At 43.4% G+C, this 25,550-nt stretch overlaps 3 protein-coding genes across 20 annotated transcripts; all 3 read left to right on the plus strand.

The window, feature by feature from the left end:
* The first annotated feature begins 1,289 nt into the window (after positions 1-1,289).
* LOC139422286 (mapk-regulated corepressor-interacting protein 1) lies at positions 1,290-3,751 on the plus strand. Of its 6 annotated transcripts, none has more exons than XM_071173474.1 (5): positions 1,290-1,475; positions 2,154-2,249; positions 2,422-2,540; positions 2,742-2,846; positions 2,953-3,751. In XM_071173474.1, exons 2-5 carry the CDS (start codon positions 2,245-2,247, stop codon positions 3,015-3,017), a joined length of 294 nt encoding a protein of 97 aa, XP_071029575.1. In that variant the 5' UTR covers positions 1,290-1,475; positions 2,154-2,244; the 3' UTR covers positions 3,018-3,751. The 6 variants fall into 6 exon arrangements, with proteins under 6 accessions (XP_071029575.1, XP_071029578.1, XP_071029577.1 ...); XM_071173476.1 differs by having other exon boundaries at positions 1,381-1,475; positions 2,216-2,249; XM_071173475.1 differs by lacking the exon at positions 1,290-1,475 and adding an exon at positions 1,504-1,824.
* Positions 3,752-5,174: 1,423 nt separating this feature from the next.
* On the plus strand, positions 5,175-8,602 carry LOC139421424 (THO complex subunit 4-like). Of its 2 annotated transcripts, none has more exons than XM_071172303.1 (6): positions 5,175-5,552; positions 6,988-7,143; positions 7,265-7,412; positions 7,800-7,866; positions 7,958-8,132; positions 8,287-8,602. In XM_071172303.1, exons 1-6 carry the CDS (start codon positions 5,307-5,309, stop codon positions 8,299-8,301), a joined length of 807 nt encoding a protein of 268 aa, XP_071028404.1. In that variant the 5' UTR covers positions 5,175-5,306; the 3' UTR covers positions 8,302-8,602. The 2 variants fall into 2 exon arrangements, with proteins under 2 accessions (XP_071028404.1, XP_071028405.1); XM_071172304.1 differs by lacking the exon at positions 5,175-5,552 and adding an exon at positions 6,222-6,571.
* A 773-nt stretch (positions 8,603-9,375) lies between these two features.
* On the plus strand, positions 9,376-24,401 carry LOC139421426 (rho GDP-dissociation inhibitor 1-like). Of its 12 annotated transcripts, XM_071172307.1 has the most exons (7): positions 9,437-9,497; positions 9,705-9,740; positions 19,302-19,497; positions 21,069-21,155; positions 21,887-21,963; positions 22,185-22,248; positions 22,679-24,401. In XM_071172307.1, exons 3-7 carry the CDS (start codon positions 19,308-19,310, stop codon positions 22,876-22,878), a joined length of 618 nt encoding a protein of 205 aa, XP_071028408.1. In that variant the 5' UTR covers positions 9,437-9,497; positions 9,705-9,740; positions 19,302-19,307; the 3' UTR covers positions 22,879-24,401. The 12 variants fall into 12 exon arrangements, with proteins under 12 accessions (XP_071028416.1, XP_071028410.1, XP_071028418.1 ...); XM_071172315.1 differs by lacking the exon at positions 9,705-9,740 and having other exon boundaries at positions 9,376-9,497; positions 21,072-21,155; XM_071172309.1 differs by lacking the exon at positions 9,705-9,740 and having other exon boundaries at positions 9,377-9,497.
* Positions 24,402-25,550: the final 1,149 nt, after the last annotated feature.

Here is a 25,550-nt window from a genome sequence, read left to right on the forward strand (position 1 = left end):
ACCAAACGCGATCACAACACGCAGGTTAAAATATCAAAACAAACTCTGAACCAATTACTTTAATTTTGGGACAGGTCGAAAAGCATTAAACATGTATGGCAATTTAGCTAGTTAGCTTGCACTTGCTAGCTTATTTGTCCTATTTAGCTAGATTGCTGTTGCTAGCTAATTTGTCCTGGGATATAAACATTGAGTTGTTATTTTGCCTGACAAGGTCCTCTACTCCGACAATTAATCCACACATAAAACGGCCAAACGAATCGTTTCTAGTCATCTCTCCTCCTTCCAAGCTTTTTCATCTTTGAACTTATATGGTGATTGGCATCTAAACTTTCATAGTATTACCACAACAACCTGCAAAATATTTAGTCTTACAATCACCCACATGGGTATAACCAATGAGGAGATGGCACGTGGGTACCTGCTTCTATAAACCAATGAGGAGATGGGAGAGGCAGGACTTGCAGCGTGACCTGCGTCAGAAATAGGAATGACTTCTATTTTAGCCCTTGGCTATTTAAAAAAAACTTGTTATCGTTAACACTTCATTGTTGGAAAATGACCTATAAGTAAGCATTTCACTGTTGGTCTACGAAGCATGTGACAAATAAAATGTAATTTGAGTAGTAGGCCACTACAGGGGTAATATAGGGTTACATGGCGGTTTAGTTTCCTTTTATTGTGAACAAATGTGCAATGCACTTTCCAAACTGTGAAAGGCAGCAATACGCAACAAAGTGTCTTCTAGTCTGCCGGAAAACTACACGAAGAAGAAGAAAGCAACTCACTTTTCTCAATCAATGAGAATATATTTTAAACAGACAAGATGGGGGTGTACACACTTTTTTATTACTTCATGGAGCCCCAAAAAAAGTATTTAATATAATATTGGATCAATTTCTAAATTCAAACGAACCCCCCTGCAACTACACATTGACATTTAGAAGAAATGCGTTCTTCCAAGTCGGGAACTGAGGAAGCATCGTCAAGTTGGTCGAAAATGATCTGTGCTACCTACCTAATAACGCCTATAAGCCAGCTGGAACAGTAATGGTCTGACTAGGCTTTGTGATATTTTTAATAACTATGGTGCATTATGATGTTTTTTAATTGCTAGGGTGCATTTTGTTCGGGTCTATAATCTCAAGTAAGGGTATTTTTAGCCAATGCTTTTTCTAATTTCTTCGCAAGCTGGTCCATGGTCTGTTTTATTTAAACAAGTACTAAAAAGATCCGAGCAGAGAGGGTACATGTTGGGGAGAAGGCATTCATAGAAGCATTCCTTTGGGATTGTAGCATTATTTTGAACCAACAAACCTATTAAGTTTTGTTGACTTCCGTTTTAAATTACTTGCCCAGAAATGATTGGTTGGCATTGGCAACCGTTTTAGCCGATGGGAGGCCTAGCTCGCTAACGCTAGTTACATCTTGTTGGCTGAATAAAGAAAGGGAAAGGAAGCCGAATCTAAAGACAGGTTTGTAAACATAGTTTACATCTTGGTCATTTTCGGATTATTTCAAGATGGCTATAGCGTTATGAATTAATATGACACTGCTGTTGGAAACATTTAATTTGTACTATTGTCTGGATATATTCAGCTAGATGAAGTTAAATGGCTTAGCTAATAATATTAGATGTTGTTTAACGTGTAGCAAACATTCGCTAGATAGCTAACGTTATGGTACCGAATAAGCTGACGTTAGCTTGCTAGTTAGCTAACGTTATCCTTTATCTGTCACCCACTACTTCAACCGCAAGCTAATTTCTAACCAACAAAAATGTCAATTTAAAATATACGATATTGGGTAACGTTAGTTAGCAAGGTAGGTGCTTTATATTTTACGAGTCACTGGTCAATATGGGTTGTCTAGTATAATTTCTTGTTAGCTGTCTTAGCTAACGTTAGCTAGCTCGCTTGTGTTACGTGAAGTGTCAGATACAAACATGTAAACATTGAAGCATAAGTAACATCAATAAGCAAGCTAATGCCGATAGTGTTGCATCCAATGTAGCTTTGTGGCTGTATAGTTAAGTAACTGTATTTTGCAGTCTGTTTTAGCTAGCTAGCTTTCAAATGTCAACATTCCTCTATTGTTTGTGATTGGTGTCTTTATTTAGAATGAATCATGTCACGCCTTGTTTCCACCACTAGCTATCCGACAGAGGATAAAAAAGGTTCATATTCTCTCAACCCCCCCCCCAACTATTCATTAGAAAGGAGCAAGAGACAGACTGCACACAGAATGAGGTTGGAAGAGAGTTGTTTACCTGTTATGGTTGTGTTGTGTGCTAACTGTATGTCAAGCTGTATCTTGCATGCCAGAAAAACGTATGTTCTATTTTCTAGCCTGTCTGTTCTGTTTTTTTTTTTCATTCTTTCTTGCTGTTTGTTTTTTATTTGTATCTTTGCTGCTTTACAGCTCATCTGCTCCCAGGATGGTGAACAACTACAAGCGGACTTCCAGCCCTCGGTCTCCTACGAACAGTGGGGAGCTCTTCACTCCAGCGCATGAAGAGAATGTGCGCTTCATCCACGACAGTGAGTCTGCCTCATAAGGCCGATCTCTTACTAAGACTAGCCCTGAACGTCTCTCACCTGAGTAGGCTTATATGTTGGCCATCAACATGATCCAAAGCTCCTTACAGAGCCCCTGTACCACTGAGCTCAGATGAGCCATTTGGATGGAATGTGGTATGTAAGGAGATGGTTGAAAGCTGGCATGTGTATGCTTCTTTACAGCCTGGCAGTGTGTGCTCAGAGACATCCGGTCACCACAGAGCAGCGAACGCAAAGACCGTGGACCACAGGAGTATGTGGAAAAGAACCCAAATCCCAACTTAAATTGTAAGTGACTTGATGGATCTGACTATGTTTGTCATTTAAACAGGCTATTTACTAGATTTGTCAGAAAGACAAGAGTAGTAATGTTATTTTTGATCCTTTCTTGCAGCTTTCACACCAGTTGACCTGAGTGACCTCAGGAAACGCAACACACAGGACTCCAAGAAGTCCTAGTCTTTCTCTTTATAGTCAACAGCTTTTTTTCTGCACTAATTATCCTTGAGAACTTTCTCCTCCTCTGTCGGCCAGCAAGTCAACCTTTTGGCCAGTCCTGCCCAGAATGCCGGTCCTCTTTCTGCCCACCTGGACTAACAGCCTGCCCATTCAACAGCAGTGGGCTGATGTCCTAACAACCAAAACATTTTTGGAGTCCCTTTCCACCCCAGTCCCCCCCCCCCCTTCTCTGTCCGGGCTCAATATTTTCTTACCCTACCTCTCATCTGGTTGACGTGGAAAGCTGGCATTTGAGTTCCAGGGATTCTCTCTTCCGGTTCTTGGTTTTACAGCCATAAAATGTTTCATTTTCACTCTCTTTTTTTTATGCGAATGGGACTGATGCAGAGTTTCAATGAAATATGCTGACATCCTGATGCCGAAGTACAGACTGTGTACAGATTCTTCATGGGACACTTTAAAGGACTGCAGTCTTAAATATAAACTGTTTTCTTTTCAATCTACAAAGGATAATGCTGAAGGGCTGACATTCTTTTTTTTGGAAGATAGCTGAATTGTAGATATATTGGAATGGAATCCGATTGTACGGGCGAGTTTTGGAAACCAAAAATTGTTTAGGATAAATGCCAACATTTTTCATATACATTCATTCCCCTAAAATGGACTTAAAGTAGACATCTCCACATTGACTTCTCAGCCTTGAAAAAAATGTTTTGAATAAAATACTTTTACAATATTTCACTCTCAAATCATTGGTCATAGATGTTCTGACCTAAATTCTCTTTTTGGATGTGTTACCTGTATAATCCCCAATGATGTATGTACAAACATCACAGAACCTACAGTAGGATGGTAAATTGTTATCTCATGCTCTTTGTTTTGTTTGTGCATTGTTACTGAAAACAGTGCAATAGGCTACTGAACAAAAATATAATTGCAACATGCAACATTTTCAAAGATTTTACCGAATGCAGTTCATATAAGGAAATCAGTCAATTTAAATAAATGAATTCGGCCCTGATCTATGGATTTCACATGACTGGGCAGGAATGCAACCATGGGTGGGCCTTGGAGGGCATAGGCCCACCCACTGAGTTTTTCCCCACAGAAGGGCTATTATTACAGACAGAAATACTCCTCAGCAACCCCTCCACACCCCCCTCATACGATCCTGCAGGTGAAGAAGCCGGATGTTGAGGTCCTGGGCTGGCGTGGTTACGCGTGGTCTGCGGTTGTGAGGCTGGTTGGACGTACTGCTGCATTCTCTAAAACAATGTTCGAGGCACCTTGTACAGCATCAATGTAACAGTATAACTTTAGTCCGTCCCCTCACTGCGAACCAGGGACCCTCTGCACACAACAACAACTGACACCCACGAAGCATCGTTACCCATCACTCCACAAAAGCCGAGACCCTTGCAGAGCAAGGGAAACCACTACTTCAAGGTCTCAAAGCGAGTGATGTCACCGATTGAAATGCTATTAGCGCGCACCACTGCTAACTAGTTAGCCATTTCACATCGGTTACATATAGACAGTATGGCTAGTATACGGTATGAACAGGAACAGTGTGTACAGCAGTAGTTATAGGATGATTCTGGACTAGAATACATATGAAGTGGGTAAACGTTATTAAAGTGACCAGTGTTCAATGACTTATGTACATAGGGCAGCAGTCTCTAAGGTAGCTGGCTAGTAAAAGTGCCCTAAGTTCAGGGCAGTGTACTGGGGGAAACTGGCTAGTGGTGACTATTTAACAGTCTGATGGCTTGGAGATAGAAGCTGTTTTAAAGTCTGTCGGTCCCGGCTTTGATGCACCTGTACTGTCTCTGCCTTCTAGATGGGTGACCAGGCCGTGTCTCGGATGGCTGAGGGGCCAAGCCGAGTTGCACCAACTATCAAGGAATATGTCAGATCTATTTTTGTATAACCAGCACTACAGTAAATTCGAGACCATTGCGCTGCTGCACTGATAATAGCAGCACAGGTCTTTGTAGTGATATGACTCAAGGGATCAATTTCAAATGGTCCCTTCTTGATTTGACAGCATAACCTGAGTAAACTGGAAGGGGCGGCGCACAACAAGCGGACACTGACAGCGTCATCCGTTCTCACGTAACGAGGGCTCGTGGCTATAAAGACAGCTTGCGCTCCATTTTAGCGTGTTTTTTTCTCACGCAGCTGAGTAGTACCGCAGGGTTATTAACAAGGTTTTTACTTAAGGCAGGGCTCAGTCAGGCTAGTTTTTAGTTCGCTAACAGTTCTTCTTAGCGTAATTGAAACTTCATAATGGCCGATAAAATGGATATGTCGCTAGACGACATCATCAAGCAGAACAGGCAGCAGAGAGGGGGCGCAGGAGGCCGTGGTGGTGGAAGAGGCCGTGGCCGGGGAGGCTCTGGCGTGGGCCGAGGTGGTGGTGTTGGCCGTGGAGCAGCTGGTGGAGGCTTTGGGGGCCGAGGTGGAGGATCGGGCCCCATGAGGAACCGACCGAACCTGAGCCGTGGCAGAGCAAGACCTACGCCATACAGCAGGGTATGAGAAATTTAGAGGAATGGGCTGAGAAAAAGGAACACGCCTCGTAACCTGAAAATGCCTGCTCGACGTCCTCTAATCTTCAGGCTTGCTAGCTGCTCCCAATGCAATCAATGGCTAGCTTGCTAGTCGAGAGGCACTTAACTAGCTAATCGAATTTCTCTCGAATTAACGAAGGGAAACCCTTTAAATTGTGGTTGATATGGAAATATAATGCACATAACGTGTCCTTGTCCACCCAAACCCATGTCTGTTACCACTTTTTGAAAACAGGTTAGCTAGTTGCTAACTCTGGAATAGCTGCTTACCTACAAGGCCCAGACGGCGCCATTTTGAATTCAGCATCTTCAATCAATGAAATATTCATTTCATGGTCTGTCGCAGTATCTTTCGTCCCAGAAAGTCACTTGTTGGACCACCGAATGGCACTGCATCGAATAATATCGTTGCAGTTGGATGATTTTTGTAGCAGAGGCAACTTTTGGGGAGTTTCATCCTACACTCCTTTCTTTTTATTTGGGAGTGGCTGGCGGGTTAACACAATCCCCTTTGAGCAGCACCATATCAACACAGAATGGTGTCCTTTATGGATGGAGCAGTGGACTTTTCCCCTCTTATTACATATTTTTATCTCTACATTTCTAGTTATGTTACTCGTCACAACTCAATCAAAATGGCGTGGTTTCAAAATGGACGCTCAGATGGTTGCCATCCATGTTCAGGCCAGGTAGTTGGTCTACTTTATTTTGCTAGTTGTCTCTCAGAAAATGGACACGTAACTCATCAAAGCTAACTCATGGCTTTTAAAGAACAATTTAAGCAAATAACCACACAGCTGGAGTCGACACTGATGCAAAGTACTACAGCGCCATACGGATGGATGACTTTCTTCAGCATACTACTCTCGCTGGGGGATGGCCGCCTGGAGAGCCTTTGGTGGAGGAGCAGATGGCAAGAGAACAGTGGGCGACATTGCTAGCCTAGTTAGCCAACAAGGGGGTGGGAGCGGAGTGCAGATGGTAGCGAGTAAATGTGTACTGTTATTAATGACTTGTTTACTGCTAAATGTTGCTCAAAATAGCGTCAACAGACGTCAATGCATACATTTCTTCATTCTAGTATGGGAAATGTTTAATTTTTTACAATTAGGGCCCATCAGTTTTAGCTAAATGCTTTATGGGCTGTTAGCTTGGTCTAGTATCTAGAATTGATATGTTGCCATGTGTCCTATTTTTGCACTGGTTTACTTGCTTCTAGTAATGGGGTGGGGAATGCTGGGAATCTCCACGGGGTAGTAGTGTGCCAACCACCTGGCCCTGTTGGCTGTAGTCCCTGATCTCCCCAGCACCTACCCAGCTGTGTGGACTGGACTCTGTGATTGGCAGAGACAGGGGAGCCTGAAGTCAGCAGGTTCGTTCTCTTTCATCTGTTGCAGCCCAAGCAGCTTCCTGATAAATGGCAACACGACATGTACGGCAATCATGGCTTCAATGCCAGTGTTGGGGGCGGCGGGGGTGGCGCTGGTGTGGAAACCGGAGGGAAGCTTCTTGTCTCCAATCTCGACTTTGGCGTTTCAGACGCGGATATTCAGGTACAGCTTAGTTTCTTTGACTTGGTTGACTCTTTAGAAATTGTGTGTTTACCGTGGCTTAGCATTTCCAAAATGGCACTTGAAATCACTTACAATCACTACATGGTTTCTCTCACTACAGGAGCTCTTTGCAGAGTTTGGTACACTGAAGAAGGCAGCTGTTCACTATGACCGGTCGGGCAGGAGCTTAGGCACTGCAGATGTCCACTTTGAGAGGAAGGCAGATGCTCTAAAAGCTATGAAACAGTACAACGGTGTACCACTTGATGGTAGGTTTCTCAAGTGGCTTTGACAGTTGCCACAAATGTTATCATGTCATTTTTACCTTGCTGAAACATTTAATTGTTTTGTGCTGTTGAGGTGTCTTTCACCATGCTGACACTGTATATTCATCCAACCTTCAAGATGCTGAAGGTTAAAACTTAAAAAAATGGGTGCTCAGGTGGTTGCCATCCATGTTCAGGCCAGGTAGTTAGCCTGTTTTGTTAGTTCTCTTTCAGAAAATGGCAGTTTAACTCATCAAAGCCAGCTCATTAAACAAATAACCATACCGCTGGAGTCGACACTGATGCAAAGAACTACAGCGCCATACGGATGTTTATCTTTTTTCAGCACACTACTCTTGCTGGTGATAACCTGAATACTTTCTCTTGCAGGGCGTCCCATGAACATACAACTTGTCACATCACAGATCGACACACAAAGACGACCACCCATGCAGGGGTAAGTGTTAAGATTGAGCTGTTTTCCAAAACAACCTGAGCCAATGATAAGTGTCATGAATGGAAGGTGCTAATGTTCAGATGTTCTACAGTATGAACCGAGGAGGTGGTGGCATGAACAGGGGTCGTGGTGGTGGGTTTAGAGGGATGCAGAGAGGACGTGGAGCAGGACGTGGAGGAGGCAGGGGCCGAGGTGGCCGCGGGGGAAGCACTAAGCCACTTTCCGCTGAAGAGCTGGATGCCCAGCTAGATGCCTACAATGCCAGGGTGAGTCTCGGTTTGAAAATGAGAAAGGGGTTATAGAGTTTTAAAAAACAAACATTTGTCTGCCTACATGTATATAGTGTTGGAAATTAATGCTGGGACAGGCCTACTATGGTAGCATGTGTCTTATCTGATGCGTTTCCTCCACCCACCCCAGATGGAAACTAGCTAAGAGCAAAGCCTAGGTGAATCCTCCAGGCTGCATTACACTCCAGGCTGAACATGAGGACAGTCGCAGTTGTTACAGCGTTGAAGATGCAGGACATTTTACACTTGGATGTCTTCTGATGTGATTTAAATTTGTGTATCAATCCTTTTAAATGCTCCGATGTGTTTTTTACCAATTTTTGTTTTTTGGAAAAAAATATTGGTTTTGACTGTAGGTTTAAGGGGGTGGGTGGGGCTTTCCCTGTTGATCTGATTCATTTCCCCATAGATCATTGTAATAAACCCTGCAGTACATATTAACCATACTCTGACGGCTTTGTTTTTATTGTCAAGTGCACAAGTACAGTGAAATCCCTTGCATTGTTGGGAGGGCCTGCAAGTAAGGATTTCACATAGTCTACACCTGTTTACAAAGCATGTGACAATTAAGGTGTGATTTGATTGCTCAATCCAACAATGCAGTGATCAATATCGGTACAACACATAATAAAGGTAAGCTTTCTACTGGGTTAGTGCCAATACCATATTTACAATGTGCAGGGAATGGGCTCTTAGTGGTAGAGTTAAGGTGATTAGGCATCAGGGTATATGATAAAAAGCAGAAGAACGTTTTGGGTCAGTGTGAGCAAGTGTGCATGGAGCTAAAAAAATATAAGGGGCAATGAAGATGGTCAGTGTAGTCCTAACTATTTTGCTTGCATATGGCTTGGAGGGCTCTACGCCAAATAGTTTTGCAGTGCTAAATGTCTTCCTGGTTCCAAACATTGTGTAACACAGCCGGACACAAAGTACTGAGGTTGTCATGCAAATCTTAGCTGAAGTGCACTGCACCCAACGGTGCACTAGGACATGGGGAAACTAAAGATTTGTCATTTGGCGACGTAAAATATCCTGTCGGTTTACTAGAATTCGGCCAATTGACGCAACTGCGAACAATTTGATTAGCAAGCTGTTGCATGTCGCCCAGATCCAAAGGATATGAGTGACTGGATTACCTAGGCTAAACCACTAGATGGCCGCATAGTCCATTGAGTGTGAACATTGCTTTGCTAAGGCTACTTTGTCAATTTTGCAGTCTGTCCATTACTGATGTTTAAAAACTTGTTGGTCTGTTCTTACTCCGTGTACTTGAGAAGGTCATTCATGTCCCGTCTGAGCTCTCAAATGACGTGATTGGCTGCGAATTTTCATACTGTTAAGGTAATTGCGCTAATTTACTATACTTGTATTCTAGTCTACAATACATTTGCGAGTTTATTAGTAACGAGCATTTACCTGACTAGTGCACTTTACACCAGGCTTGTTGCTGAGCGCCCGCCTACGTTCTTACAGCCTTTGTAGTGCGAGTCAATATTCCCGGAAGTGTGCTGTGCGTTTGATTTGAGCTGCTCCCTTCTCGCCATTCAGTGGCGCGTACTCCAGTGTAGCAGCAGCAGCATAACGGTAAGGTCCGAGAAAATGTTTAATCAACTTTTCAAACATTTGTCTATACATTTAAGTTAAAACGCTGATCGCTCATTTGTACGTCATTTCTTGGTAGTACAAAGTCACGAGTTCTGGTTACAAGTGCAACTTGTTACATGCTAACTAGCAACTTCATGATGTGTAGTTTAATTCGACTAGTGTAGATTACTCATTTTAATTGTGACGCAGACCAGAAACTGATGTCACTGATGTTTGCTCTGCGGTTGCTACCAGTTTAATTATACAGTGATAAGTCATCTCTTTCCATGGAGGTAGGATATCATTGTGAATATCCACTAAATTGATCTATGATTAGATCCTGTTGACTAAGCAAGTCAAATGAATTTCAAAACACTATTCAAGAGAAAAGTTGTTTATCAGACCCAATGAATGGGTTAACTTTTAGGCTAACTTTTCATCGCATGAAAGTTGCTCACGTTCTGTCAGCAGACGACACTTCCTGGAATGCAAGTTCATTTCCCGCGGTGATTCATCATTGAACATGTTTTTCTTAAACTTGATTGAAGGGAATTAGCGAATCCTGTAAATTGCTACAAATATTTGTATACCCTCTCTGAAAGTGAGTTTGATACAGATGTGTATTTAAAATAGGCCTAGTGAAGTTCGGATTTGACTGACGGATCCAGGAGGACTCACCAACTGACGGGCACACTTCAAATAATGCAACTTTTAAACCCAGTCAGCCGATCTGTTAGGACGTGTTTTTATGGCATACAAACGTGTGCATCTTTTCTGAAAATCATTAGGCCCTGTAACCCGATAGACTGGCGGTGACATGCGTGTAAAACTACGGGGGCTGGCTTTTTCCGAACGTGAAGCCTTTCCTTCCTGTTTCTGACGCATGGCGCGGTAGAGTTCTAGTTCCTTCTGTTGGAGTGTAGGCCAGGGCGAGTCTTAGGTCTTCACCAAACTTAACCCGTTCCTCCTAGTATTATCCATTTACAGGTAGTTCACTCACTAAGTAAAACGATTTATAGTATCTGTAAGTTAAACCAAACATACCAACATTTCAACAGCTTGGCTGCTCCAATTGTTGCGCTTATCGACCTACATAAGAACACTATAGCATCTGCTGGATGTTCAGCAGCTCAAATGTCCCCTAGCCTTGTTTTTGTTAACCTAACCAGTTTACAATGTTCTATGCAACAGGAATAAAAACATTAACTCTACATATTAATATTTATCTTTCCAGGGGTCCAGGGACATGTAATGTTGACTTAATTGATATACACTTCAAGCCAAATAGCGTCCTCATATTTTCAGCCTTAGGGCTTCACTAGTCTGTTATTCAGTTCATGTGACATCTTGTATTTCCCTGTCAGTTTGTGGCAATGTAGAGAGAGAGGGGGGTATTGATCCATAGAGATACTTTGGGCATCTGTCCCCTTTACCACTATCCAATCAATGGCAGCTCACCACTGCAACTACCATTGCTTTCTCATCTGAAATGCTGTTTCTCTACAGGCTTTTTTTTGTTTTGAGTAGGACTAGATTGGAAATCTGATGTGATGTTTTTCAGTACACCCATTTCAACAATAATTGGTTTAATGTTTTCTAAGCTATGTTATTTAATAGGACTTTTTAGAGAATTTTCCAGCCTCTGGATTGATGCAAGTTAACTTCTCATTCGACAACCACATGCCTTGGACATTACTCCACATGATTCCAGGAACCAATCTTAACCTGATTTTTGATCAAGATGCACAGCTATTTTTCTTCTTAAAAGTGAGCAAGCTTCCATCTATCTCCTAGCTGATTTCTAACCTCCATTACAGGATAGGCTACATGGCTGTGGGTAATCACTACGCTTCTCTCTCCTTGTCTCTACTTCCCTGTCACTCTGCATTAAGGCAGGGGATCTGGCTGGGGAAATTGTAGCAAACCAAAGGAGATTAAATTCAGGGCTGAGCACAGCACCATCTGATGGCCTACTTTACGTAGCACACAGTCTACATAAAGACAACTCGCCACAATGAAGATATGGAGGCATTTAATGACGCCTCCCACACATTCCACCCCCTCCTATAGCCTGTCATGACAAGAACCAGGCCTGATGGTGACTCCTTTTCTCTCAGAGCCATTTGGCTATCTGTCCTCTTACTGCCTTTAAGTGGCACGTCGGTCCCTTCTGTTTTTGCTGTAACTCGCAAGGGACTAGAAACAAGGACACTGGCCAGCATCTCCACACATACAGCAGTGTTAAAGAGTAGCTCTTCTCTTCTGCTGTTCCTCCTCATTGTACTGTGGCTTAGACTGAACAACAGACCACACAACCCCCAAATGTCCCCCAGGGGATATCAGCCTTCACATACACCTCATTCAAAAGGAAATGGTTTCCCTTCATGCTGGATATGTCCTTATTTAGTCATTGCTATCATCCACCAGAGGGCAAACGTTACACTGCATACTTTTTAGTTTCGTGTTGCAGATGTTGAGATGTTCCTCAGACCACATGACTAGTGCCATCAAGTGTACCACCCATCATCAGGTCATTGCTCTGTCAGTGACGCCACATTAAAAAGCCCAACTGAATGGAGCCACCATACAACAGCAGGCTTATTACTGTCCATAGTGGATGCTGTTGCCTTGTTACCAAGGGAGGCAGACATAATCTGGGCATGTGTCGCTACTCGCTAAGCCCCCCCACCGTGCAGGGAGAGAGCCCTGACCTTTCATCTGGCACCTTGGCACTCCCGTTCACTCTCAGCTTCCTGCTGTGTCTATACAGAGTGATTTCTCAGACCGGCTATTTAATGCTCAGACCGTATTTGTTCTAGTTTTTCCCCCTTGAGGTAGAATATTTTTTCTCTTTCGTCTGATACTTCCTCAATTTTGACTCCTCTCTGCTCTGTTTATTCATGTCTCACTCTGTCGAAATGAGTGCCTCCTGCATTGCATCAGCTCTGCCAGGCACAATCCTCCTTCCTGAAGGCACTGTTCTGCATTTAGCGCTGCATCCTCTGCTTTGTGCAGCAGCCCAGCGTGTGTCTGTTGACATTACATCAAGCCAGTGTTGCTTATTTGAATATCTGCTAACAAATCAAGACTGCAATGGGGTTTACGTCAGGTGGAGAAAGGCTTACAGGGGAAGTCAAGGGGATCATTTAGAAGCCTTTTGCATTACTGTGTGTGTTTAAGTGCAGTCCAACATGTGGTTAAACACAGTTCTCTTTTCTAACTGGCGGATGTGAGTCATGTTGTCGGCAGAACATGAAGGAAACATACAATCACAGTTGACAAAAGTGCTGCAGAGCACAAGGAAGTCAAGCACTCTGGTGAATGGCACATAAGTCTAGAAGGGCGTCACAAAGCTACATCACAAGGACACATGAAACGGGGCGTCCTGTGGGGAGGAAAGGGATAAATGCTAAAGTTCACTCTCAGATCTAGGTCTATGGCAAGGAGGGAGACAGAACAGAGAGGATCAAACTAGCCATAGATGTTTTGTGTGTGACATTAGGAGTCAGAGTAAAAAGAGTATCCAGGCTGCTTGCCAAATCTAAGGTTGGTACAGCACAACGTTCCTGGAGGCGGTTGTGTCAGTGATTAGGTAGGTTTATCAGAGACCTGCCTGGAGCTGGAGTTCAGCCCAATGAATGATTACGTAATCCTTGATTTCCTGATTGTCATTTCTCCTCCCCCTCTGTGGTTTAAAGCTAATTGTAGCTTTTGGACAATGCCAGCTGTTCTTTATTGCAGAATACACTTGGGTGATCACTTTCTATTTTATTTTTTACCCTGCCTTAGAACTGGGACATGGCTGAGACACTAGATTGCAGTAAATGCTTATATTTTAGCATTTGTAATGTATCTTGTCATCTATCAAAATTCTGTTCAAATTGCTGTCAGCCTTGTGCTGTCCTTTTCCTGTACTCTTCCCTGTGAAATGTCAAAGGTGAAGTCCTATGAGAGTACACAGTGAATGGGTTAGTTGGACAAAAAAAGAAAAGACAGCTATGAGACCTTTACTACAGAAGAATGATTTATGAGCTGGAAATTTCTTGAGGAACCCTTTCTTGTTTGCCTTTTTTGGGGGCTTAAGATCTGGTTTCTGACCAAGAAATCTTCTGATTTTAAGATTAAACGGATCTAACTTTGAAGGAAAAGAGGAACTTAAGGCGTTGTCTTTGAGTTCCTGTCACTTTTGCCTCCAACTCTGACCTGTGCTGAATTTCTTTGTTTGTGTCCTGCTTACAGAAAGCCTCCATCAACCACAATATCTTTAGCCATTTTCATCATCTCAGGAGGCGTGTCTCGCCCTTGTTAAATTTGGTAATGAAGGCCCTTGAATCTCTATAGGACACCAAAGAGGTTTGTCAGTGGAATCCTCTTGATGTGTCACCACTTACACCCCCAAACACTTCCCCTTTGCTATTCCCCAATGCCCTATTAGCAGTAATCTCTGTCACAATAATCTTACTGCTCTAATTGTTGCTAAGGAACAGCCCTAATCTGGGTGTCAGCTACTCTAGAAACCAGAGTGCTTGGATGACTATTCCTGAACCTGATCAAATGGGGATAACCCTCCAATTAAAGCTATTGGTATTTATTTAGCAGCAAGTGGTAAGAACCAGTGTGAGGGGTTCAATGTTGACACATAAGCCGATCACTACCTGTATTTATACCTCAGTTACACCAAAACATGTCACTTAGCAGTGACGAGTGAACAAGGCCTATTTATTTCTGTAGTCAGTCAGTATTTGTGTAATGTCAGCTGCTGGATAAATGTGTATTGGGACTTATGCTATTGTTGAAACTAGGCCTAATCTATTTCATTGAGCTCAGTGGACCTATAATTGACCCAATCATCCATTTCGTGCTTAGTGAAGATCGCATATGAATCATTATCTTGACGTGGTTGGACAAGCCAGAAACTGAACGTGCTCCAATAACTTATTCTATGCAAGCCAAACTGTGTTGAGAATGAGATGGCTGCCAACTATTGAACAGTGTTTATAGTCTACTTGTTTGCCTATGGGCATTAGGCAGTCATGCCAAGCAATGGCCACACTGATAAACGTGTGAAACTGAAGTGGGTCACTGCTCGGATGGTGCCTCACATCCGTTGTAACTTTCTACTAAAATATGTATTTCTTTAAGGTTGTCTTAATAATTGTTGCATTGTACTATTTTTTTTAAACTCTAGCCACCCTGACTCACAACCTAGTACTCTCAACAGTATGATTTCTGTTTTTCACCCTCTTGTTTGTCACTATTTCCTGTCCCCCACCTCACCCCCTCTTTTTATCTATCCACTTATTCTGATGCACACATCCCCTCCAGCTGAAGCCGCTTGGCCCAACAGCAGGCCAGTCATGAGGGGCTGTGTTGTGGTGTGCGTTAGCAGCAGAGAAATATAGCACTCCTAAAGTATGTCCCTCTCATTTATCACCACACCAATCATGGGGGACAACTCGGTATGTAGCGGCAGTCCACCAAGGCTCAGGTCTGTATCTAGGCTAGCACATGAGGAGGAGCGACTAGAGATGAATAGAGATGACATGAGAAAGATGGCACAGTATCCCTGAATCTGGTCCGTCCTCCCACTCCTAACAACGAGTTCTTCTCACTATTTCTCCAACTTCACACACATTTGCACAGCTGAGCTACCAAAACACACTACTGCTAACAGAACAGGAATTTCTGCTTTAATGAGAACGTGGAGAGGCCCTGTTTGCGGAAAAATGGTGCAACGTGCTCCCTGTTCCTGCTTGGCGCAGGTCCATCTGTCAGGCACTATGCAAAACAGAGAGGGGCAGAGGGAGGGAGAGGATTACAGAGCGAGGAGGGGGGTGGAACTGGTTAGTGTGGTGAGAGGTTTGAGAGCCAGACAGGAGCCCTTGTTTGCAGTGGTGTGATTTTAATGTACTATTGCTGGGATTGCGTGTTGAGCTGGGGTTTTTATGGTGTGTTATGTCACCAAGGTAATACCGGCGTCTGTGTTCAACATCTGGAGCCTTGCTCATGGCACAACATCAATGTTGAACTTGTTTTTTTTCTCTTTGCAGTTGCGTGTTTGTGTGTAGCCCAATAATAACATCTTTCACACATCCCCCAAGGCGTTCTACGTGGCTTTTTAGCCTGTTTTGTTATGTTTTTCTACCATTGCTAAGGTTTCTCTCGTTATATTGGAATGTGTGAGCTACTACGGTCCTTGAACAAGTGTGTTTCAAACTCGACTGCTGCATGAGCATGACAGTGTGTGTGATATATAGCATAGCCTAGGCTTCCTGTCTCGTTGTTGGTTAGGTGGTTTCCTGTGAACTGACTGACATCCACAAACATACTGGCATTGTTCTGTGTTGTGGAGGTCTGCCAGGGCCCTTTGTCAAAGTAGTATTCTTGCTCTTGCCATTTTCTGTTTTACAATTTGTCAGAGATACTCAATGTTGCTCAGTTAATTGATTGTATTACACTAATACACAATTGTGTATTACGGTGTAATTACACAGTGCTACAGCACAGGCCAAGTTGATTAGCTTTTTCCCGAGTTGATTTGCTTTGTTGCAATGTAATTGGGGCCAGCTGGTGTCAGTTCACCAGTAACACATTGAGTCAATGGATTTACAGTCTCTCAGTTGAAATTCCACTTAACAAAGTACAGTAAGCTGATAAAAGCAATAGAAGTAGCCTTGACCTGCCCTGTCAGTGCAGAGTTTAAGATTTTTACCCAGAGAAGGAATAGGCCTGTCATTTATTGCTGTGGGGAAAAAACTATTGGTCTGTGGTAAAGTAAAGCTTTTAAAGTATTAGATGCAATACTGCAGTAAATCACTAATGCATCAGTAGAAAATGCAGCATGGCATTGGCGCCATCACGCTGAACTGCTACCACTGAAGACTACGCTGCTGACTGTCTGTGGTGTGTACACGGATACAGAGAGGCGCTCTGTGCCAATCACTCACAATACCACGAAGAACAAGGAGGCCAGTCTTCATGAAGGGAGACAGAAAGTACAGAGCAGCAGTGTTATGAAATCACCTCGGTGTAGCAGAGGTATTACACCAGCTAGACGTAGGCCTCTATTTTACTACAGTACTTAACCGGCAGGTAGCCTAGCGCAGTGGTTCCCAAACTGTGGGGTAAGGGGTGTCCGCTGTAATAGTAGAATGCACAAGGTGCGGTTTCGAAATTGAGTAGTGTGTCATCAGTTGTCATTGTATACCTTGGAGAGCTATTTATAACTTGTCAGAAATGTCCAAAGATCAACTGGGCCATGTCGGCTAAAGATTTTTTAGCACATAGATTTTGTTGTAATGTCTGAGTGACTCAAATAACACATGAATAAACATTAGACATGGCAAAATGTATAGAATTGCAAGAACATTAGCTTTAAAACTGCAACAACATTTTTGTACCCATGACCAAATGTGTAGAATTGTAGGAAATTAGCTTTAAACCAACAAAAATGTTATCTTCGCTAACTAGAGGGGTGTGAACAGTTTGTGTCATCAATAGTGCTTGTACCCATAGGGGTGGTGCGGGATGTTCCCCAATGTTGGAACAGGGCCTGAGTAAAAAGTGAACACCTAGCCTAGTGGTTGAGTTTTGGGCCAGTAACCGAAAGGTCGCTGGCAAGGTGGACAAATCTACCGTTCTGCCCTTGAGCAAGGCAGTTAACCCCCAACAACAACTGCTCCTGGACGCTGATGACAGGGATGTCAATTAAGGCAGCCCTCCTGCACCTCTCTGATTCTGAGGGTTTGGGTTAAATGCAGAAGACACATTTCAGTTGAATGCATTCTGTTTTGCAAGTGACTAGGTATCCCCTTTCCCTTCCCTATCTGGGGGGAAAGGTTGATTTCAACACCAACCGCTCTCTCCACACGACACCCACCTCTCTGGCAAGAGGACCCTCCCTCTAATATCATTGTCCTGATTCCTGCGTAGCATCACTCTCCCCAGACCCTAATTGATGTTGACTGGTAATGCAGTGCAGCTGGGTGCTGCTCCCCACATTAGCATGTTGTTATCTGCTTGATCCACAGAATCTTGACTGTAGCTCACTACAGCGTGGTAGAGGAGGGAGGGAGAGGGTTTGAGTTGAGATGAAGCTCTGCTTTTCGACCAACCAGCCCACTGTGGTTCCCCCCCGCGTGTACAGCGCTGGCCCCTCTCTGGTCTGACCTCCATGCTGGGACTGTGTCCAATGTAGTCCAAGCCAGCACGTGTGAGTCAGGCCAAGAGATCTTTATCGCAATATAAGGTTCTGGTTAGGCTCAGTCACATGCCCTGGCTCTGTGTGTGTGATTGGGTATTGTTTCAGAGCAGCAATGAGGCTGCTGAGGTCAAAGTGCAATGAGAGAAGGATGTAAATCTATAATCATCTACCAGGACACCCTATTAACCTGGTGCCTGCCCCACAATGCATGCAAATCAGATTTATTTAAAGGATCCCAATGAGCATCTGGGAAGTGGCGTGTTGACTGCTACCACAGTTTCTAAACCCAGAGGCCCAATATCACACGACTTCCGGGAACCCATGCGAAGCAGACTGGAGGCCAGACCAGGGTTTGAGAAGTTTAAAAGTATTCCTTAGTTGTTACTCGACCAAGTGACACGTTTTCATTTTTGTCAAAAACAACTTTATATCGAAGAAGTGCCTTTGATTTGATGTCCTGCACATCCTCAGCATCCACGCTAGACGACCGCTAGACCTGATGACGTGTTTCTGCGCATGAGCTTAGCTAGCCAATGTCGCCATGACATCACCTACAAGCATGATCTGGGATTTTTATTGGTTCATACTAAACCATCTTTGCTGCTACCATCTTTCAAACTCTGGCCCTGCTTGAATAGTTTGGAAATACATCCTTACCTCCTCCTCCCTTGTAAAAGTAACCAATCTCACATGATTCATTAGTTAGTAGCATGTGAGGTCTCTACTACACGTCTTTTACCAATGCAGTCATTTCAGACCAGTGGCTTACCTGAAGATGAGGTACTGTAGGGAGGATACATTTTTCACCCTGACAAGGTATTCGGGGAGTACGCTCAGGTGTGCTGTTTTTAATCTTGTCCTCCTGCGATGTAACTTAACAAAGACGTGTACATTTTTCACCCTGACAAGGTATTCAGGGAGTACGCTCAGGTGTGCTGTTTTTAATCTGGTCCTCCTGCGATGTAACTTAATAAAGACGTGTACATTTTTCGGTAAGACAGAGCCTTGGGGGGGTTTTAAGTGTTTTATGCTCACTACGTAACAACTGTGTTTTACAGTGTTTTGTGCTCACTACGTAACAACTGTGTTTTACAGTGTTTTGTGCTCACTACGTAACAACTGTGTTTTACAGTGTTTTGTGCTCACTACGTAACAACTGTGTTTTACAGTGTTTTGTGCTCACTACGTAACAACTGTGTTTTACAGTGTTTTGTGCTCACTACGTAACAACTGTGTTTTACAGTGTTTTGTGCTCACTACGTAACAACTGTGTTTTACAGTGTTTTGCCTTGCAGTTTGTTGATCTATTTTCAACGTATTGGACCAAACCTCCTGACCTGTGTCTCTCTCGCTCTCAGTAGACTATGGCAGAGCAGGATCCCACCCCGGAGCAGCTGGCGGCCATCGCAGCGGCCAACGAGGAAGCGGAGGGCGGGGTCAACTACAAGCCCCCCGCTCAGAAGAGTCTGCAGGAGATCCAGGAGCTGGACAAGGACGACGAGAGCCTGCGCAAGTACAAGGAGGCCCTGCTGGGGAACGCCGCCGCGGCTGCAGGTTTGTGTTGCTGCTCCAATTACACACGTTGTAGAGACACACACACATACACACACTCTGCAGACATACTCATGTAATTTGGAAACACCAGCCCTGCAGACTGTTTCTCCCTCTCGACCTGATTAACAAACAAACCCACATCCACAATGCATATCTCGTGCAACCATCTTTGTTCATTTTCTTATAATTCCCTCCTACTTTCAAGTCCTTCAGCAGGCTTTGTTTTCAGGGATTTAATTGAATGAGTTTGCAAATACCATAAGAGAGGGTGGGAGAGGGCAACAGGCTGGCAGTCTTGGTGCTCAGTGGGTACAGCAGTGACAGAGTTACCCCCCCCAGGCGGGTCAGTAGCTGACACCTGCAACAGTCTGTGAACTAGATACAGGCTGCTGACTGGAAAGGAGGCCAAGCCGCCTGGGCTTTAGTTAGAGCTGCGGTATCAAAGACTGCGATGAACCACTGATTGCTGGTAGAAATATTTTCACGTTGTTTTATGTCTGATACTCACTTCCGTCTGTTGCAAATGTCATTATTCACAGTTGAACTGTTCTTCATGAACTGTTGTAGTTTTCTACTTTAGCCTATTGACTTAGCCCCCTTGAGTTGATTGACGCACCGGTGCATAACAAAAAATCCCCATCAAAATCATTCAATTTAAGCTAGAGAGAAGTTTTTTTTTGCATTTGGATGGATCTCAATCCACCACATCCTCCGATGTCGTACTTCCGCATCTGAAAGTTGGCAAAGCTTGAACAATGTTTGTCAGACCATGAGACATCTGGAAAATGTCTTCTCATGTTAAATGTCTGTAGCGTCGGAACAGTTTGACCTAGAAATTATTATGACCACTCTTTTTTTTTTTTTTAACTAGGCAAGTCAGTTAAGAACAAATTCTCATTTACAATGACAGCCTACCCCAGCCAAACCCTAACCCAGATGACGCTGGGCCAATTGTGTGCCGCCCTATGGGACTCCCAATCACGGCCAGTTGTGTTACAGCCTGGAATCGAACCAAGGTCTGTAGTGACGTCTCTAGCACTGAGATGCAGTGCCTTAGACCGCTGCGACATTCGGGAGCCATTGAAAGGGGAGATTCTCCATTTTGTGTCACTGGTTTTAAAAACAAATGGAAGTATGAAGTATGTGCCTACCCATAAAAATGGTTAAATATGTAAAAAAAAATATATATATATTTCCAGTTTTAAAATATTTTTTTTATCTATCTCCTAGATCTAGGACTGACACTTTAAAACCTTATTTCTTATGATTTTGTTTTTGACTGACCTTTTTTCCCATTCATGAATGTGTTATTCAATGCGTTTCTATGGGCTTTAGTATTAAAGGCCTAAATCAAAATGTTATTTAAAAAAAAAATTAGAGCTAAAGGTGTCCTAAAATTCTAAATCAAATAGTATAGTTAAATGATCCATAGTATGAGCATCTTAACCTCCCAATGTCTTAGACTCTAAAGAATTAAACATGCACTGCTTATAATAGTCAATGTTTTTTGTGTTTACCATGAACTATTTTTACATCTTGTACTTTGCTTAGTTTTTTTCCCTTTCTCCCAGTAGACCCCAACGCTCCCAATGTCCAGGTGACACGCTTGACCCTGATGTGTGAGACGGCGCCGCTGCCCCTGACCCTTGACCTACAGGGTGAGTAGAGCAGCACTGTGGTTGTACTGGTATTTAGAGGGTGTGTTTCACAATACACTGAGGTGCAGTTTTTGAGAAAAGGCCTCATATTGAAAGACTTCTAATGTGTTTTAGTGTGAAAAGAAGCCTTTTTAGTGAGCACATGTAATATTTTCCATATGAATGTGTGAGGGTGGAACTAAAGCTTACCATTGGGGGGGACAAAAGACATTGCCTCATAGCAGCTGCAATTGTGCATAGTAGCCGCAACACCTGGCCACCTATGGTTTACAAACATACGTTTTCCAGTAGACATATCAGGCATATTCCATGGGCCATTCCTAATGGATTGGTTTTATTATTCGAGTTAATGAGGCATTTCTTCTGCTGGTTTGAGACTCTTCTGCCCTCATATGGCCTGTAGAGCCACCTACAGGGAAGAAACCAGGGCCATAGAGCTGAACTCACATACAGGGAAGCGCCATCTAGTGGACACTATAATAGCAGGCTACAACCCTGTTGGAACACTTAGAAAACCCTGCCGTTGTGCTCGCATTTTTAAAGATGCTGAATCACTGATCTGACACCTTTCACCCATCCAGTCTAACACAATTACTTCCAAGGGAGAACTTTGTACATTGCATATATTGGAACAAAATGATAGACTGCTCCTGCATTCACTCTGCCTGAGGGTCTCTGACATTCTCTTTCTGTGGTCTGGCCACCTCTTTCTCTCTGCTCGACCTCCTCAGGAGACCTGGAGTCCTTTAAGAAACAGTCCTTTGTCCTGAAGGAAGGCGTGGAGTACAAGATAAAGATCAGCTTCAAGGTGAATGAGTCTGGCCTTCTTCAACAACGTGTTATGTCTGTTTATCCAATCAAACTAACATGACCAGTGTCAGCTTGGCCACTATCAAGCTATTTTGGACATTGAAATTCAATTGTAAGCTGAATACACACCATGTCCTATCATGAAAGGGCTGCTGTCTTATCCGAAGGGTGGATGTGGAAAGAGGATGTGACCTCATCACTGATTGTCTCTGTCTGCAGGTTAACAAGGAGATTGTGTCGGGACTGAAGTATGCCCAGCAGACCTACAGGAAAGGAGTCAAGGGTAAGTTCTGCTGTTTCATTTTCTTGCTCTGTCTACTGTGAGGATTTGAGAAGGCCGGATAAGGTTAAGCAATATAGTGTACCTTCCATCTAGAGGACAACATGGGGATATGACCATATTGCTTATACTTATCCAATTATCTCAGATGTCCACAACAAGTGCATCGGAAACAGGGGTTAGGGATGTATCTGGGATTGGATGTTGGGAGTGGCTTGGTCAACTCAGGTGACTGTATTCACCTGTGCACAGTAAATAGGTCAAGTTAGTAGATGAGGTATTTACATTGGCATTCCTAGACGGCCATTAAATGACTTGTTAATAGTTCCGGAGTGGCCATAGTATTTGTATTTGATGACGCAGAGAAGTTTTTGTCAAGAGGCAACTTTGGAAAAGAAATCTAAGCCTCTCTCTTTCCTCTCTCTCTGTGTAGTTGACAAGTCAGACTACATGGTGGGGAGCTACGGGCCGCGGCCGGCAGAGTATGAGTTCCTGACCCCTCTTGAGGAGGCTCCTAAAGGCATGCTGGCCCGCGGCACCTACAACATCAAGTCCAAGTTCACTGATGACGATAAGCACGACCACCTCTCCTGGGAGTGGAACCTTAACATCAAGAAAGAGTGGAAAGACTGAGTCCCCGTCAACTTAATTTTCCCCCATCTTCTTATTCCCCCTCCATTATTTTGCATTCATAATAATGTGATAAGTAATTAAGGTAAATTCCTCTCTCGTCCACCCCAATCCCTGCAGTAGTTTCATTCCAGTCACGTTGTCATGCCATTCACCCCCCCCCACACACACTCCTTGTGATGCTGAGTATTGAGTATGTGGAGAAAGCAAATAATGTGCACAATCATGAATTTGTTTTGGTTAGCTTGTATATAAACTTTTTTTTTTAATGAAAGATTGATTTGTTAATGCTCTTGATATGGATCTCAATCAACTGTGTGAATTCCATCCTTTCCCCTCTTCCTGCTGATTGTTTTATACAACCATGATCTGCCTTGTAAAGGTGTTGCTGTGTGTTAAAGGCTGTGGTAGGTCCACACTCTGTACTCTTTGTTGGGGACGTTGCCCTCTGTCAGTGGAAAGCCTTTGAGCAGATTATGTGTACCAGAGTCCACACAATTAGTTTATTCTGGAACTAGTGTGAATTCCTAACCGTTAAGAGGTGGCATGAACAGCACTTACCGGCAGTCCACCAGAGGCGCTGTGACCACCTGCTGAAGGTGCAAGTGTGCCTCTTCCTGGTCAGGGTTTTCACCTCCCTACCTAGTTCATTCAGCAGCCATGTGGCCTTAAAGAGGATTCCCGTAGAACTAACAATGAAGGAAATGATCACAAAGAGCCATTTGCCTTTAGAACAGAACTGTCAGATTGTTACGAGAGCCTCCTACAGGGTTTGAGTAAAAGAGTTTTAGGCTGAGTGCAGGTGCGAACAGATGATCAGACCATTGAGATACTTGTACCTTCTTTCCAGATTAGCCAGTAGAAGTAAGAAAGAAAGTGAACAGCAGCCATCTCTGCTCCCTTCCCTCCTCATGGCATCAGGTGGTCTCAGTGCAGACTAAGAAATGAGCTCCTTGTCAAATGCCCTCTAAGCAGACCTTGAGGCCTTCTTCCAGTCACTAACTCCATTACAGTAGCGTCTCATATGGGGCCTTGCTGGTGGCCCTTGTGAGCAGAGAGGAATGTCACACAAGGGTTGTTAATCTGCTCACCTTGAGTATGAATCAACTCCAGGATTACCAAAACTGGATGTGCCTCTAGCCTTTACCACCACCAGCAGCTCTCTGCTAAGGTCTGTTGACTTTCAGAATGGGAGCTCAACATGAAATAGTTATTTGAACCTGATGTTTTAGGTCAGGTCTAACTTGTGCACAGACCCAGCGTTTCAAGTAGAACGAGAACAGCCAAGACCTCTTACTACTACATAACCGTTATATATTTTTCTACACTCCATTTTTCAACGTCATAACTTGTGATGTCGGGCTCGGGCTTTGTTTGGTTTCAATGGATCGTTATTTCAGTATGGTTTTGATTCTTTGTATCTACTCCTCTGTGCCACCTGGAGAACACTGTTCACCTGTCACATGAAAGTCTTCAGACTGGAGGTCCCAGTGTCTTTTTAATCAATAAAGTCATGTTACTTTTTACACTGTTCTGTTATTGATCCAGCTCTAAAGTACAACCATTCTGTAAACCATCTTTACCCTTCTATCAGGCATGCTCCTTCTAACACACCAGCAACCGTTCTCATTGAACAGAACCATGTTAGACATTTAGATGGCCGTCTACAAATGCATAGAAGACCATATCACATGACGTTTGTACACAATGAACAGCAGAAGAGAACAAGGAAAATATTAAAATGAAAAGCCAAAGTACAGATAAGAGGGCAGCTAGAGCCCCTTGTGTACTTGAAATAAGCAGTCGGTGCTTAGTCAAGTGTGGTTGAGAGTTCCATTTCTATGCAGTGCATCATCAGGAGGTCCTCAGTTCTCTAGCTTGGACAACCTAATTTACAGAGGTAAATTCACAGTTTATATACAGTATTTATTTTAGAACAAGTTACTACCTTGAGTACCATGGGCTCCCTCAATTGAAGTCTACTGGCTTAACCTACTGATTTCAAAACCAATGTATATGTTGGATAGATGCATACGTGAAGCCTAAGATGTTAAGGCAACAGTGTTATTGAGATCAGGAATATTTAACTAGATTGTTTTTGAAAACATTTTATAAATAGCTCTGCACATATTATTCATTGTCAGTCATCAAAAACATTAAATAGCAATTATTTATACATTTTAAATAGAATTAGTGCAGTCTCAGTATACACACTCAGTCATTTAAACATTGTACCGGATTGTCTTGAACAAAGACAGGGCAAACAGATTTTAGTGCACGACTAGGTTGTCAAATTATCTTAAATTAGGTCAAGAATCAAGGCATTTCATCTACCCAGATGATGAATGTCATTAGCTGTACAATTCATTCATATTGGGATGGGTGAAACGTGTCAGTGTCCAGAGAGATGGGTGAAACGTGTCAGTGTCCAGAGAGATGGATAAAACGTGTCAGTGTCCAGAGAGATGGGTAAAATGTGTCAGTGTCCAGAGAGATGGGTAAAACGTGTCAGTGTCCAGAGAGATGGGTAAAACGTGTCAGTGTCCAGAGAGATGGGTAAAACGTGTCAGTGTCCAGAGAGATGGGTAAAACGTGTCAGTGTCCAGAGAGATGGGTAAAACGTGTCAGTGTCCAGAGAGATGGGTAAAACGTGTCAGTGTCCAGAGAGATGGGTA

Source organism: Oncorhynchus clarkii, chromosome 12 (genome assembly GCF_045791955.1).
Source record: "Oncorhynchus clarkii lewisi isolate Uvic-CL-2024 chromosome 12, UVic_Ocla_1.0, whole genome shotgun sequence".
Classification (NCBI taxonomy): Eukaryota; Metazoa; Chordata; class Actinopteri; order Salmoniformes; family Salmonidae; genus Oncorhynchus; species Oncorhynchus clarkii.

Excerpts from the sequence above, each read along its gene's own strand:
- LOC139421426 (XM_071172309.1), top strand. The coding sequence starts at position 19,308 with ATGGCAGAGCAGGATCCCACCCCGGAGCAGCTGGCGGCCATCGCAGCG. Across the intron at positions 21,156-21,886 it reads CCTGACCCTTGACCTACAGG|GAGACCTGGAGTCCTTTAAG; the intron begins GTGAGTAGAGCA and ends CGACCTCCTCAG. Across the intron at positions 22,249-22,678 it reads CTACAGGAAAGGAGTCAAGG|TTGACAAGTCAGACTACATG; the intron begins GTAAGTTCTGCT and ends CTCTCTGTGTAG.
- LOC139422286 (XM_071173472.1), top strand. The coding sequence starts at position 2,128 with ATGTCACGCCTTGTTTCCACCACTAGCTATCCGACAGAGGATAAAAAA. Across the intron at positions 2,541-2,741 it reads TGTGCGCTTCATCCACGACA|CCTGGCAGTGTGTGCTCAGA; the intron begins GTGAGTCTGCCT and ends GCTTCTTTACAG. Across the intron at positions 2,847-2,952 it reads CCCAAATCCCAACTTAAATT|CTTTCACACCAGTTGACCTG; the intron begins GTAAGTGACTTG and ends CCTTTCTTGCAG.
- LOC139421424 (XM_071172303.1), top strand. The coding sequence starts at position 5,307 with ATGGCCGATAAAATGGATATGTCGCTAGACGACATCATCAAGCAGAAC. Across the intron at positions 5,553-6,987 it reads GACCTACGCCATACAGCAGG|CCCAAGCAGCTTCCTGATAA; the intron begins GTATGAGAAATT and ends CATCTGTTGCAG. Across the intron at positions 7,144-7,264 it reads TTTCAGACGCGGATATTCAG|GAGCTCTTTGCAGAGTTTGG; the intron begins GTACAGCTTAGT and ends CTCTCACTACAG.